General features: G+C 39.1%; 1 protein-coding gene across 1 annotated transcript; it reads left to right on the top strand.

The window, feature by feature from the left end:
• The first annotated feature begins 715 nt into the window (after window positions 1–715).
• On the top strand, window positions 716–11,849 carry LOC148096626 (chitin synthase chs-2-like). Its single transcript, XM_087835318.1, has 22 exons — window positions 716–741; window positions 994–1,129; window positions 1,317–1,505; window positions 1,603–2,485; window positions 2,574–2,757; window positions 2,937–3,032; window positions 3,389–3,544; window positions 3,658–3,832; window positions 3,932–4,033; window positions 4,153–4,294; window positions 6,643–6,843; window positions 7,926–8,041; window positions 8,202–8,374; window positions 8,492–8,667; window positions 8,788–9,066; window positions 9,152–9,332; window positions 9,420–9,442; window positions 9,542–9,609; window positions 10,969–11,079; window positions 11,253–11,467; window positions 11,544–11,640; window positions 11,736–11,849. The coding sequence occupies exons 1-22, from the start codon at window positions 716–718 to the stop codon at window positions 11,847–11,849; spliced, it is 3,843 nt and encodes a 1,280-aa protein (XP_087691444.1).
• Window positions 11,850–12,050: the final 201 nt, after the last annotated feature.

Raw genomic sequence — 12,050 nt, 5'->3', positions numbered from 1 at the left:
TATCCACATCGACTATCCACATAAATGTAACTCTGCATGTACAGTAAATGCACAGCAACACTTAAAGCTACAAAGATTAAGCTGGGGAACTCCAGGCCTCAAGAGCCGGTGTCCTGCAGGTTTTAGATGTGTCCTTGATCCAACACAGCTGATTTAAATGGCTAAATTACCTCCTCAGCCCTCAACATGTCTTGAAGTTCTCCAGAGGCCTGGTAATGAACTAATCATTTGACGTTTGACCCATTTGTATGTTGAGCCAGGGTGATATCTGCAGGACACTGGCCCTTGAGATCTGGAGTTCCCCAACCCCTGCTCTAACGCATAAATAAAATAAAGAATTAAAAAAAAGAATTCATAAGTTAAATATTTGGAGACTGGCAGAAAATTTAATCAACATATATTTCTTAGAGGATGGAACCTTTGTTTTTGTGGGACAGAAGTCCTAAGAACAGAAGAAAAAACCTATATTTGTTTCCTGCATGTCCCATACATTATGTACAGATAGTTAAAGACTCTTAATATCCTACTAAATATTATGCACTAAACATGAAAATATGCAGTTAGTTTCAGTTTTTCTGGATCCTGTTTGTTCATATTTCTCTTCACCTGCTGCAATCAGGTATTTCCCTTACATGTGGGAGTGGCTACATGATGACTCATACCTAAACCGCTATATAGTGCTTCCAAACAGAGACATTCATTTGCTGTATTAATCATGGAGGATCAAAGAGATTTACCAAAGTAAGTGTGATCTGTAAAGAAATGTAATTTTTATATTTTAATTTCCATGTTTTACTGGAAAAACTAGTAAAACCCATTAGCCATAACACAGAAATAGTAAGACATATGTGTGCCATTTAGGAAATTTAAATTTTATCATTTGACATTATTTAACAAGTTTAATACATTTTATCAGGCTCAATAATTTACACTTAACTATGCTCTTTACATGCCTTTCTACGTCAGACTTTGACTTTTTGTCTCTTCATTCAGGAGGCCGTGGGACACCTGTCAAGAAGTCCCAATCATTGAAGATGAACAGACACCATGGAAAATGATCAAATTGCTGAAGATCATTTGTCTGTTTGCTGTAACTGTTATTGTGTTTGGATCGGCATTATGTAGCAAGGTTTGTTGTTTTTTGGACATTTTTTAACATATGTGATATTTATTCTGCTGCAGCTAAAAAGATAGATATTAATATTTATACTTATTCTAAGGAATCAATCACACAGAGCAGTTGTTGATTTTCCCTTGCCAAAAAATAGTGTCACTAATAACTGACATATTCAGAGATTTCTTTTCCTCTCTTACAGACGTCTTTTCTCCTCCTAATCACGTTGTCCAATGAAGGCACAAAGACTCTCCCTCCTGAACAGAAACCCGTTGCACTGCTGTGTATCGGCTGCTCTCTCATCGCCTCCAGTGTATTTCTATTCCTCAAAAGCATCTGGAAATCATGTTATAAAACATCAAAGGTGCCCAGAAAAACAACTGCAGCCCTAGTAAGAAAACTTTGATGCTAAAAACAGAAAGTCTGCAGATTTTAACTTTTTTTCTCATCATGCTTTAAAATGTAATCATCTTCTGCTTCTTCTTTAGGTTCTGTTTTTTGAGTTTCTGGTTTCTGCAGGTGCATCAATTCTCACCATCGTGGCGATGCCACACTTGGACATTGTGACCAATGTGACGATATTCAACGGAGTAGCTGTCATCTCTGCAATCCTACAGCTGATCGCTCAGTGTTCTGCCAAACAAACGAAACACTTCGTGCTGCCTTGCATCTTTGGTTTCATCTTTATTTTGATTGGTTATGTCCTGTTTCTTCTGTTATATATTACAAAGAATCCTTCTGATAACAACATGATCATCTGGGTGGGGTTAGCTGTTGGAGGGTCTATTTTGGTGTCTTTCAACTGGTGGGAAAACTACTTGAAAAAAACAATCTCAGCGAACAGCAGCCCCACCTTCCTCGAGAACCTTTGCAATGACATAAAAGAGTGCCAGAACATACTGCACATTCTCTCCAGCCTCATGAGGATCGTTGTGACTGCGTGTGTAGTTGGGGCCTACGTCCCTCTAGCCAAAATGGACTGGAGCATTCTGACCTCCATCCCGAGCCATGAGACAAGAATTATAGCCATCATCATTGGGGTCCAGCTGGTCTCCTCAGCACTCTGCCACTGGTTTGCCTTGGTAGCCTGCAAGATGCATGCTTTGCGGCGATGCTTCATCCTTCCTCTATACCTGGCCTCTCTAGCTGTTTTGGCTCTGCTGGTCATTCCAGTTATTGTTTACTATCAGGACTACAGAACAAGCCTGAATGGGACTACAAACATCAACTTCACAGACTACTGTAAGGTGGCTGTGGATGGAAGGAATCAAAGCCTGAATGACAGTGTGTTTCCACATCTGGTGCTGGATGTTACATACACTCTGTGCTTCCTTGACATGTCCAAGATAGCTGACATTGGCATACTCACAGGTAATAAAATAGAGTGTTATAAATTATCAGCATATTTATTGATAAAAAAAAGTGTTCAATGAATAATATTTTCCTTACCTTCCTTCAGGTTCAGCAGTGTGCTGGTGGATTGGCTTTGTGTTGGTAACCCTACATCTCTGGAAGCTCAATGTGCACCGAATAGAGAGGACTCAAGACCTGTTCATGAGGAGGTTGTATGAGGGAGCCTTTATCGAGCAGTCGCTCCTCCTCAACATCCGATTTGACATCCAGACCAAAGAAAGGATGAAAAAGTAAGTGTGTGTACCATTGTTCTTTCATTGTGCTTCTGTGGTTCATTTAGGTGTGTTTGGACATGGTGTTTTTATAAGTTGTGACTAGGTATAGGCAATATTTTATGATACTGTCAATTCTTCAAACTACAAATATGCAATGCATTTTAAATATACACATATAAATATTTTATGTGAAGACGTAGGTATTTTGAACCAGTCATGGTGTATCTGTGTGCGACCATGTGGCACGAGACCTACGAGGAGATGATGAACATTATAATATCAATATTCAGGTGAGTCTCACTGATTCTGTGAAAAAAAAAATCTTGCTATTCCTCTAACTTCAATCTTTAATGAGTTACTACTATGTTCTGGACTTCCCCTCTCCACATGGAAAATTCAGTTATTCCTTAAAGCAAATAAAATGTGAAAAAAACTAAAAGTTTATCATTAAGAGCATCTGAAATTTAATTAGGGTTTAATTTAGTTAAAGAAAAACCAACAACAGTGAAAAGTACCAATGTTACACTCAAAAATAATGTGAAAAATATGTGTCTTTGGCCACGCCAGTTTACTGTATTAAAATCATAAAAATTTACTTTCTTGCTGTGGATTTCCCCACACTTCCTGTTCATGCTTTTCCTTACAGACTGGACAAATACAGACCAAAGGAGGACCCGAAGTTCAATGATTTCACTTTTGAAGCTCATATCTACTTTGATGACGCATTTGAACATGTTGAGGGGAGTCGCCATCTGAATGAATATGCCAAGAACCTTGTAGAAGTTATTAAAGAGGTTTATGGGTATGTTTACATGCAGTCTGCTATTAATGCATTTAGGTCCAGGATTGATTTTACCATCCTGGACTATAATCTCTATTAATTTAGAGACATTTTTTCTTACTGACTATCATCAGCATCTTCAACAACGTTGATCAAAAGTTCTTCAGAAAGCAGCAACAAGTCCCTGATCAGAAAATCATACAGACGCCATATGGAGGTCGTCTTTTTATCAACATGCCTCAAGGGAACAACATTGTGGTTCACTTCAAGGATAAAGAACGCATCCGTCACAAAAAGAGATGGTCTCAGGTGGGAAAATGATTAACTGCAACATGTAATGTAGATCATCTGAAGTCTTGAGTTGTAAAAAAGATTGGATTTTTAATTATTATTTATGTTTTTTTGTAGATCATGTATTTGTACTATCTCCTGGGCTGGAAACTCATGAGCAAATATTACATTCGTTGGAAGAGGGGAGAGGATGAGCACGAGCTAAAAAAACAAGCTCAGGTAAGATGAAAGAGAAAGTTTCTGATTTGCTCAAACATGCTTGCTAACAACTGTCATGGTGCATAAAAAACAACCAAAGCTTCAGGGTCAAACAAAGCAAATTGTATATGTTTCTCCAGAAAGAGAAGCACAACACCTACGTCCTGGCTTTGGATGGGGACACTGACTTCCAGCCTGCTTCTGTGGTGTTGCTCATCGACCGTCTCAGAATGTACCCTCGCGTTGGTGCAGCATGTGGCAGGATTCACCCCACTGGATCAGGTTTGCACATAGTAACAAAATAAAAAAAAAAAAACATATGAGTAAGATGTCATTGGGACTTTATAAAGATTTGGATTGGAAGACATGTTAATAATTTCTGAATGGCTGCCATCATTCCAACAACTAATAATTATCGATATCTTAAGTGACATGTTCATTGAGAACATGAATGCAAAATCACCCGTTTGGGCCAGCAGTTAGATGAGGTACATCTTGTTTTTATAAAAAAGCAAAGAGGTGGAGATAAAATGTAATTGTGCACAATATCATGCATACAACAAGCTTCTGTCGTCTGGGCCCCAAGATAGTTTCTTAGCATAGAGAATTCTTGGATGCAAAATGCACATTGATGCTTTAATCTGCAGTGCTTAATACTGAGCATACAACACCATGTTTCCATGGAATTACATCCAGTAGTGACAATGACGAAAATTCTTGTCTCATCAGTTTAGTTATGTCTGTACACACACCACAGCTCATGTTCAACGCAACTAAAAGGATGGATCACAACACCGCCTAATGGTAACACTCATTATTGCAGAGGAATACTAATCTCACAGCAGTTACTAATGATCAGTGTTGGACAAGTTAGTTTGAAAAAGTAATTAATTATAGTTAATAGTTACTTCTTCAAAAAAGCAACTGAGTTAGTAACAGAGTTACAATATTCTAGAAGTAATTAATTACTTGAAAAGTAACTATTGCGTTGCTTTAAAAAAAATGTTTAACCCTCTGGGGTCCAGAGTATAATTGGCCATTTTTAACTACTTTTGATTTTCCCTCCACATTTTACCTTTAAAACTATTTACTTTGGTATCATTCTTTTCAGCACAACCTCGCGTGTCTGAATTTCCAGTCATGTTTTCATTTTGACATACTTAACACAATTGATCTAAAATCAGACAAAAACCATAAAATCAGATCAAGTTTTATTTTTTACTTTAACAACCACAAACATGTTTAATGAATCATATTTCATAAATTTAATGCAAATATAAATTGTCAATTTTAAAATCCTATGCACAAGTTTTGCAAACAACAAAGTTATTTGCAGCCATTTACCTTTTACCCCGTTTTTTAAATCACCATTTCAAACTATTTACAGAACAATCAGCTGTTCTTCAATAAGATGCCACACAAATTATTTGTGCCACTCCAAAAAAATAATTTCTGTCCACTATAAAGGAGAACATCACAGCCTGATACCTGCAGGTCTGACAGCAGCAGGTGTATCACTCCTGTTTCTACCTGGAGACAGCAGTCACCTCATAGTTCTGACACACAACACAAAACTATCCACAACACTACACACTAACTACACAAGACAACACATTAACTACACACTCCAAACACGCTAAACGTCACAAATCTCTCACATCTCAAAACTCGCTCTCTCTCGCCGTCACTCCTAAAACTTCCCCTGTTTTTTGTTTTGTTTTGTTTTTTTCTCTCATAAGCAGAGAGTGCTTGCTAGCGCTGTCCTTAGACACCAAACGTGACGAAACTATTGATGAAAAAACGCCGGGTATATATTGTTTATCATGACTGTTGTTGCTTTGTCTTTAAGTGGAAGTGTGATTGGCTTACCACGACTACTTTATTCTTCCTCAGTCAAACAGCAGCACCCGTGCTATTGTTTTGCTCCCTTAGCTCCAGGACAACACCTGGAGCTAAGGGAGCACGATCACTGTCTAGCACGACAGCTAGACAGTGATCGTGATTACCGTCCGCGGGAGCGCGCGCAGCTGCTTAAAGCTGTAGCCTCCAGATTACTTACAGCTACTTCCGTGCAACTGATATAAGATGTGGTAAGCTGAACGCAGCTTCAACCGCCTGTTTGTTGAAAAATAGTAACGGACCGCATTTTCTTGTTAGTAACTGTAACGGCGTTGTAACGATAGGAATAGTAATTGGTTAGATTACTTGTTACTGAAAAAAGTAACGCCGTTAGTAACGCCGTTAGTAACGCCGTTAGTAACGCCGTTACTTGTAATGCCGTTACTTGTAACGCCGTTACTTGTAACGCCGTTACTTGTAACGCCGTTATTCCCATCACTGCTAATGATGCATTTATTTATTTATTTTAGTCACTGAAAGGTGGAAATTAGTTGAAAAAATAAAACGAACAAAAAGAAAAACTCGCACGGCCCAACTCCATCAATTTAATTTACTGCATGCTTTCAACTCCACTTTACAGGTTTATTTTCAGAGTTGGCTTTTTAGAGCCCAAAAAATCCCAAAACAATGGACTCAATCAGCAGGCACACAGAACTAGAAGAACTAAAATACCCAGCTGAAAGCAGTAGACATTGTAGAGAGTTAAAAGTAACTTTGTATTTCCTTTGCAGGTCCTGTTGTTTGGTTCCAAAAGTTTGAGTATGCTGTTAGTCACTGGCTGCAGAAGACAGCTGAGCACATGATTGGCTGCGTGCTGTGCAGCCCTGGCTGCTTCAGTCTATTCAGAGCAGAGGCCCTAATGGATGACAATGTGATGAAGACATATTCTACCAAGTCCACAGAGGCCAGTCACTACATCCAGTATGACCAAGGTAAATAATCAAACAGTTTAAAGACCACTCTAATATTTTTGTATATATTTTTTATTCCACTGTCGCCACTGGCAGTCTGGCCTTCAAGTTTGGCACCTTGATGAGAAGTGGGCTATTAGAATAAGACTGCATCGGTGTGCAAGAGACGAAAACAGGGCACTGTTGGAATGCTACTACGCAAGTAAGAGGAAAGGGTACATTAATAGGATGAGAGCCCTATGACCAAGCTAAGATCCTGTGGGACTTCCAGATACAGACCGACAAAATGGTGGTGGTTAACCAACTGGACATAGGGGTGGTAGATAAGCAGAAAAGACACCTGTAGTGATAGACGTAGTGATATCGAATGTTGGCAACATCAGGAAGAAGGAACACTTCTGATTCTGTCTTCAATCAGTTCCTCAGATCTCGCGATCCTTCTTCTATCGCACTTGAGAGTGATGATATCTCCCCCCTGACCTGTCATCCTGGCTCCCCCTAGTATGTGTGTTGTACCTCGTCAATAGCTGTGAGAGCAGTCCCTACTGATACCCAACATCCACATTGACGGCAAACAAACTAGTAGCTCAAAGATTCCATAGGTCCCTCATCCCATTCATGTAACCTCTTCCGCCGGGGTTACTTGCATAGTAGCATTCCAACAGCGCCCTATTTTCGTCTATTGTGGGGCGATCGAGGCTCAAGAGTTGGGAGTTCGCCTTGTAATCGGAAGGTTGCCGGTTCGAGCCCCGGCTCGGACAGTCTCGGTCGTTGTGTCCTTGGGCAAGACACTTCACCTACCGCCTACTGGTGTTGGCCAGAAGGGCCGATGGCGCGATATGGCAGCCTCACTTCTGTCAGTCTACCCCAGGGCAGCTGTGGCTACAACTGTAGCTTGCCTCCACCAGTGTGTGAATGTGTGTGTGAATGGGTGGATGACTGGGTGTATAAAGCGCTTTGGGGTCCCTAGGGGGGACTAGTAAAAGCGCTATACAAATACAGGCCATTTCCCATTTCCCATTTATTGCCCACCGATGCCTTCTTGTTCTAGTGGCCCTTTATTTACACACACACATATATTCATATATATTTTGTAACCACAGGTGAAGACCGCTGGTTATGTACTCTGCTACTTAAGCAGGGATGGAGAGTGGAGTACAATGCAGCATCTGATGCCTACACCAATGCACCGATGGACTTCAAGGAACTCTACAACCAGGTGAAAACCTTTCTAACGATACTGCATTTGGTGTTGTGTTGTTATAAAAAAAAGATAACGCCTCAGTCTCCTTTTTTACTCCAAGTTTAATAGAATTTATTCACCTATCCATACATTGCTTGTGCTATTAGCAAATAAGCCCTAACATAACTATTTTCAGCGCCGGCGATGGGGGCCTTCAACAATGGCCAATGTGGTGGATCTGCTGGGTTCCACCGAAATTATTGCCAAAAGGAATAAATCCATTTCCAAACCATTCATGTTTTACCAGCTGTTTGGTATGATTTCATCCATCCTGGGACCCTCCACCATCTGTCTTTTGGTTGCAGGCAAGTATCACCTTTGTGTTTTACAAAATCACCTGTGCACATGTGAATTTGTGTCCACTGAAATGTTATTTGAGGTAAAAATGGATACAACTTTAAAACATGACAAATATCTTGCAGGTAGTTTAACCTTCGTTTTGGACATCAATTCTGCTGCTGCTCTTGTCATATCTGTGATACCTCCAGCCATCTACCTGGGTCTTTGTTTCAAGCTCAAGTCAGACACTCAAATTACCATTGCAGCAATCTTGAGTCTCTGTTATGCATTCCTTATGTTGACAGTGACAATTTCTATTATTGGTATGTTATGTTTAATCAGATTTAACTTATAATAAATTTTGCATTTTGTTATTCAGATTTTGTTTAATGTTTTGACAAGAAATACTTAAACCTGCTTGAACACCTGTCTTGTTTATTCAGGATCAATGTTGAAAGAGAAAACCATCCTGACACCCAGCAGCATTTTCATCATCTTCATGGCCATCCTTTACCTAATCACTGCAGCAATGCATCCTCAGGAATTTCCTCTGGTGTTCCATGGCTTTCTCTACATCATCTGCATCCCCAGCGCCTACCTTCTGCTCACCATCTACTCCATGGTTAACATGAACAATGTGTCTTGGGGCACCAGGGAGACAAAACCTGCTGCTGGTGCAGCCCCACCTCCAACTCTCAAGCCACAAACGAGAGCACAGAAAGGTAAGAGATATTCGACTTTTTTCTATGACACTCACAGATGTTATTGTTTTTCTGTTTTATGAAACGTGTATGATTTTGTTTGCAGCCAAAAGTATCTGCCAATGGCTCGTCTCATGGATCAAATGCTGCAAAAAATCCAGCCAGAGATTTCAAGGTGAACAGCTGAGTAGGAGTCAGGACAACACAGCCCAAGAGCCTGAGCAGCTTGAACCTGAACCCCAAAACACTATTGTGGAGGATATAACTATCACAGAAGAAGAACAGGGGTATGTTCTGAAGCTGGAAAAATAATTTCAGCACATCAGTCCTATGTACTGATATTTAGTTTTATTTTTTCCCAAATTTTCTTTCAGGCAATTAGACAGCAACATCCAAAGTAAGTCCATGAAATTCATTCTGAGGTTTTTTTTGTTTATTTTTGAATTCAGATAAACATACAGCTGTGATTTAATGATTTTTGCCATCCTTTTATTAGCAAGCTGGATTGAGGTGCTACAGAATTTGTCCAGTGACATGAAATTGCAAGAGGACTCACTCGAGCAGGTGTGTACATGTTGTCAGTTATCTCATTTGCCTTGTTTACATCTCTGTCCAGAATTTATCTTTACTCCCATCTATAAAAAGGACGATGAGCAGTATGTACAAATACTAAAACTGTTAAAAAAATACTCCAGTAAAAGTTGAAGTACAGATTCAACTTTTTTACTCCAGGTTCCAGGTCTGAAATGTACTCAAAGTAAGAAACAAAAAAAGCTCTTTAGAGGACATTTCTATTTTTGTGCAAGGCTAACTGGTCCTTGTGTTATATCAACATAATGATAATGATGAATGAATGATGATCAGCTTGAATCTGAAGAAAAAGAACAAAATTTATATTGATATGTTTATCTTCTGATCCCTACATTGTAGAGGGTGACTTTGCCTCTAAACAGGTGTTTTAGGGTTCCTCCATTTGGATTCAGCAGGGTGAGGAACCCTAAAATTAATTGTAATGACTCAGTGTGGGGAAAAGAATTGAGAGCTCTGGTAGATTTTTCCAGTGTACAGGTCTCTGATCAGCTGACCTGCTGCTCTTTGTGGTTGTACAAGCCTGAAATCAACCAGGTGTGAGCAGATGTTTCATGAGTGTTCCTGGCTGATTTCCAACCTCTACACTGACAGTACACTGTTTATGCTGTCTGTTTTCTAGATGGTATAAAGTTGCTATGAAGGTGAAATTCAGTCAGTGGATCTCAGCCTTATTAACTAAAACTCATATGAATCTCTGCTACAAATGATCTAACCCAACTCTGACCATGAAACCACCGCCACTGTGCACCAGTCACACACTGTTCTTTACTTTAACTCCATCACAGTACAGACGACTTATCTGTTTATCCTGCGCTAACCTGTAGATCCAGTCTTTAAATGAAAGTTAGTCTTCCTCAGTATGTTGTTTCATGTTTCACAATACAAAAAAACATGTACACACCCAATATCTAATTTAAAAACACGAGAACTTATATATATATATATAGATAGATAGAGTGATAGAGAGATAGAGATATATATATATATATAGAGAGAGAGAAGCTTTGAACTTCTATTTTATCAAATGCCACTGACCTTACCTTTAAATCTAACCTCTCTTCTTCCTCCCCTGTCCTGTCTTTCTTATCTTTCTCCATCTCTGAGTGAAGTTAGCTCGTTTTGTTTACAGCAGTTGGACCTTGGACATAGTATTTGTTACTTCTCACATCTGATGATGAACTTACTGTAATTACTGTGCTTTAACAAACACACATGCTTATCTTGCCAATTAAAATTTAAATGCAATAGGAATGTTTGTGGGTTATTTTCCTTTAAAGCTATTTTTGCCATTTCTTTAGTTTCAACTATTGAAAACGTTTCTGTCTTTTCCAGGAGGAAAAGGAATTCTGGGAAGAGCTTCAAAAGGAGTATCTTAAACCTCTACCTGATGACAAAGAAAAACAGAAAAAGATGGCCAGTGAGCTGCGACAGCTGAGAAATAAAGTAAGTGTGGGAGGATGTGTTATCAAGAAGGGGCATACTGTACATCTTTAGAATTCCAGGGTGAAAGCACTGTTACTTTGTATCATTATTATCAACATGAACTTTGGTACTTCTCCTACAGGAAAACAAGTGCAGTTAATCTTAAATTACTTTCTTTTTCTCGTTACACACAGATCAACTTTTCCTTCTTCATCTTGAATGCATTCTGGCTGGTGACAACCTTCATCCTCCAGATCTTCAATAGCATCTTTGCCATCAGCATCCCAAAGTTAAACCTTCAGTTACAGAAAACAGGAGATGTTATCAAAGTTGAACCAGTTCCCTTCATGTTCATTATGGGATTTGCTGTTACGGTTATTATCCAGTTCCTTGCGATGCTATACCACAGGTGACCTCTTAGATCAAATCCCAGTCTTTTGGTAGTCAATGAGACAGTCTAACATTCTTATGTTGCATTCATCCAGAATACACACCCTCATCCATTATGTAGCTTTTGTGGACACGGAACCCAAAGAGAGGAAGAAAACTGGAAGCCGGAAGTCATACCTGCAAGGGAGAAGGGTATTTGCAACTATACTGCATAGATAGATTACTTGTATTCTTTAAACAGTACAGAAATCCATTTTTGTGCTAATGGTTTTTCAATTGCCTTTAAGGAGTCCAGTTCTTATGCAGACTCAAGCTACAGCTCCATGGAGGACCTTGATACTGAGGACAATGATATTGAGTCAGAGGTCACCAGAGGACCTCATGAAGAGGATTTGGTATAAACAACCGGTGTGACTGTTCAGCACTTTAAAATATCTGTTGTGTGAGATTTTACCAAAAATGTCAATACATGCACTACTTATTTTTTTATTTACATTGATTCAAATGCAATTTATTTATATAAGAAAAAAATATCTTTCAGTCTGAAGACATCAAAATAAGCCAATAAGGCTATAAAAAAAGAAAGAAGAGAAAGTGTATGT

This window comes from Neolamprologus brichardi, chromosome 22, assembly GCF_056152115.1.
Source record: "Neolamprologus brichardi isolate AB-2024 chromosome 22, ASM5615211v1, whole genome shotgun sequence".
NCBI lineage: Eukaryota > Metazoa > Chordata > Actinopteri > Cichliformes > Cichlidae > Neolamprologus > Neolamprologus brichardi.
This window is presented reverse-complemented; position numbering and strand designations above follow the sequence as displayed.

Bases quoted from the DNA above. Each gene is read 5' to 3' on its own strand.
- LOC148096626 (XM_087835318.1), top strand. From the start codon at position 716: ATGGAGGATCAAAGAGATTTACCAAA. The intron at 3,833-3,931 runs GTGGGAAAATGA...GTTTTTTTGTAG, and splicing joins ACAAAAAGAGATGGTCTCAG to ATCATGTATTTGTACTATCT. The intron at 9,067-9,151 runs GTAAGAGATATT...TTTTGTTTGCAG, and splicing joins ACAAACGAGAGCACAGAAAG to CCAAAAGTATCTGCCAATGG.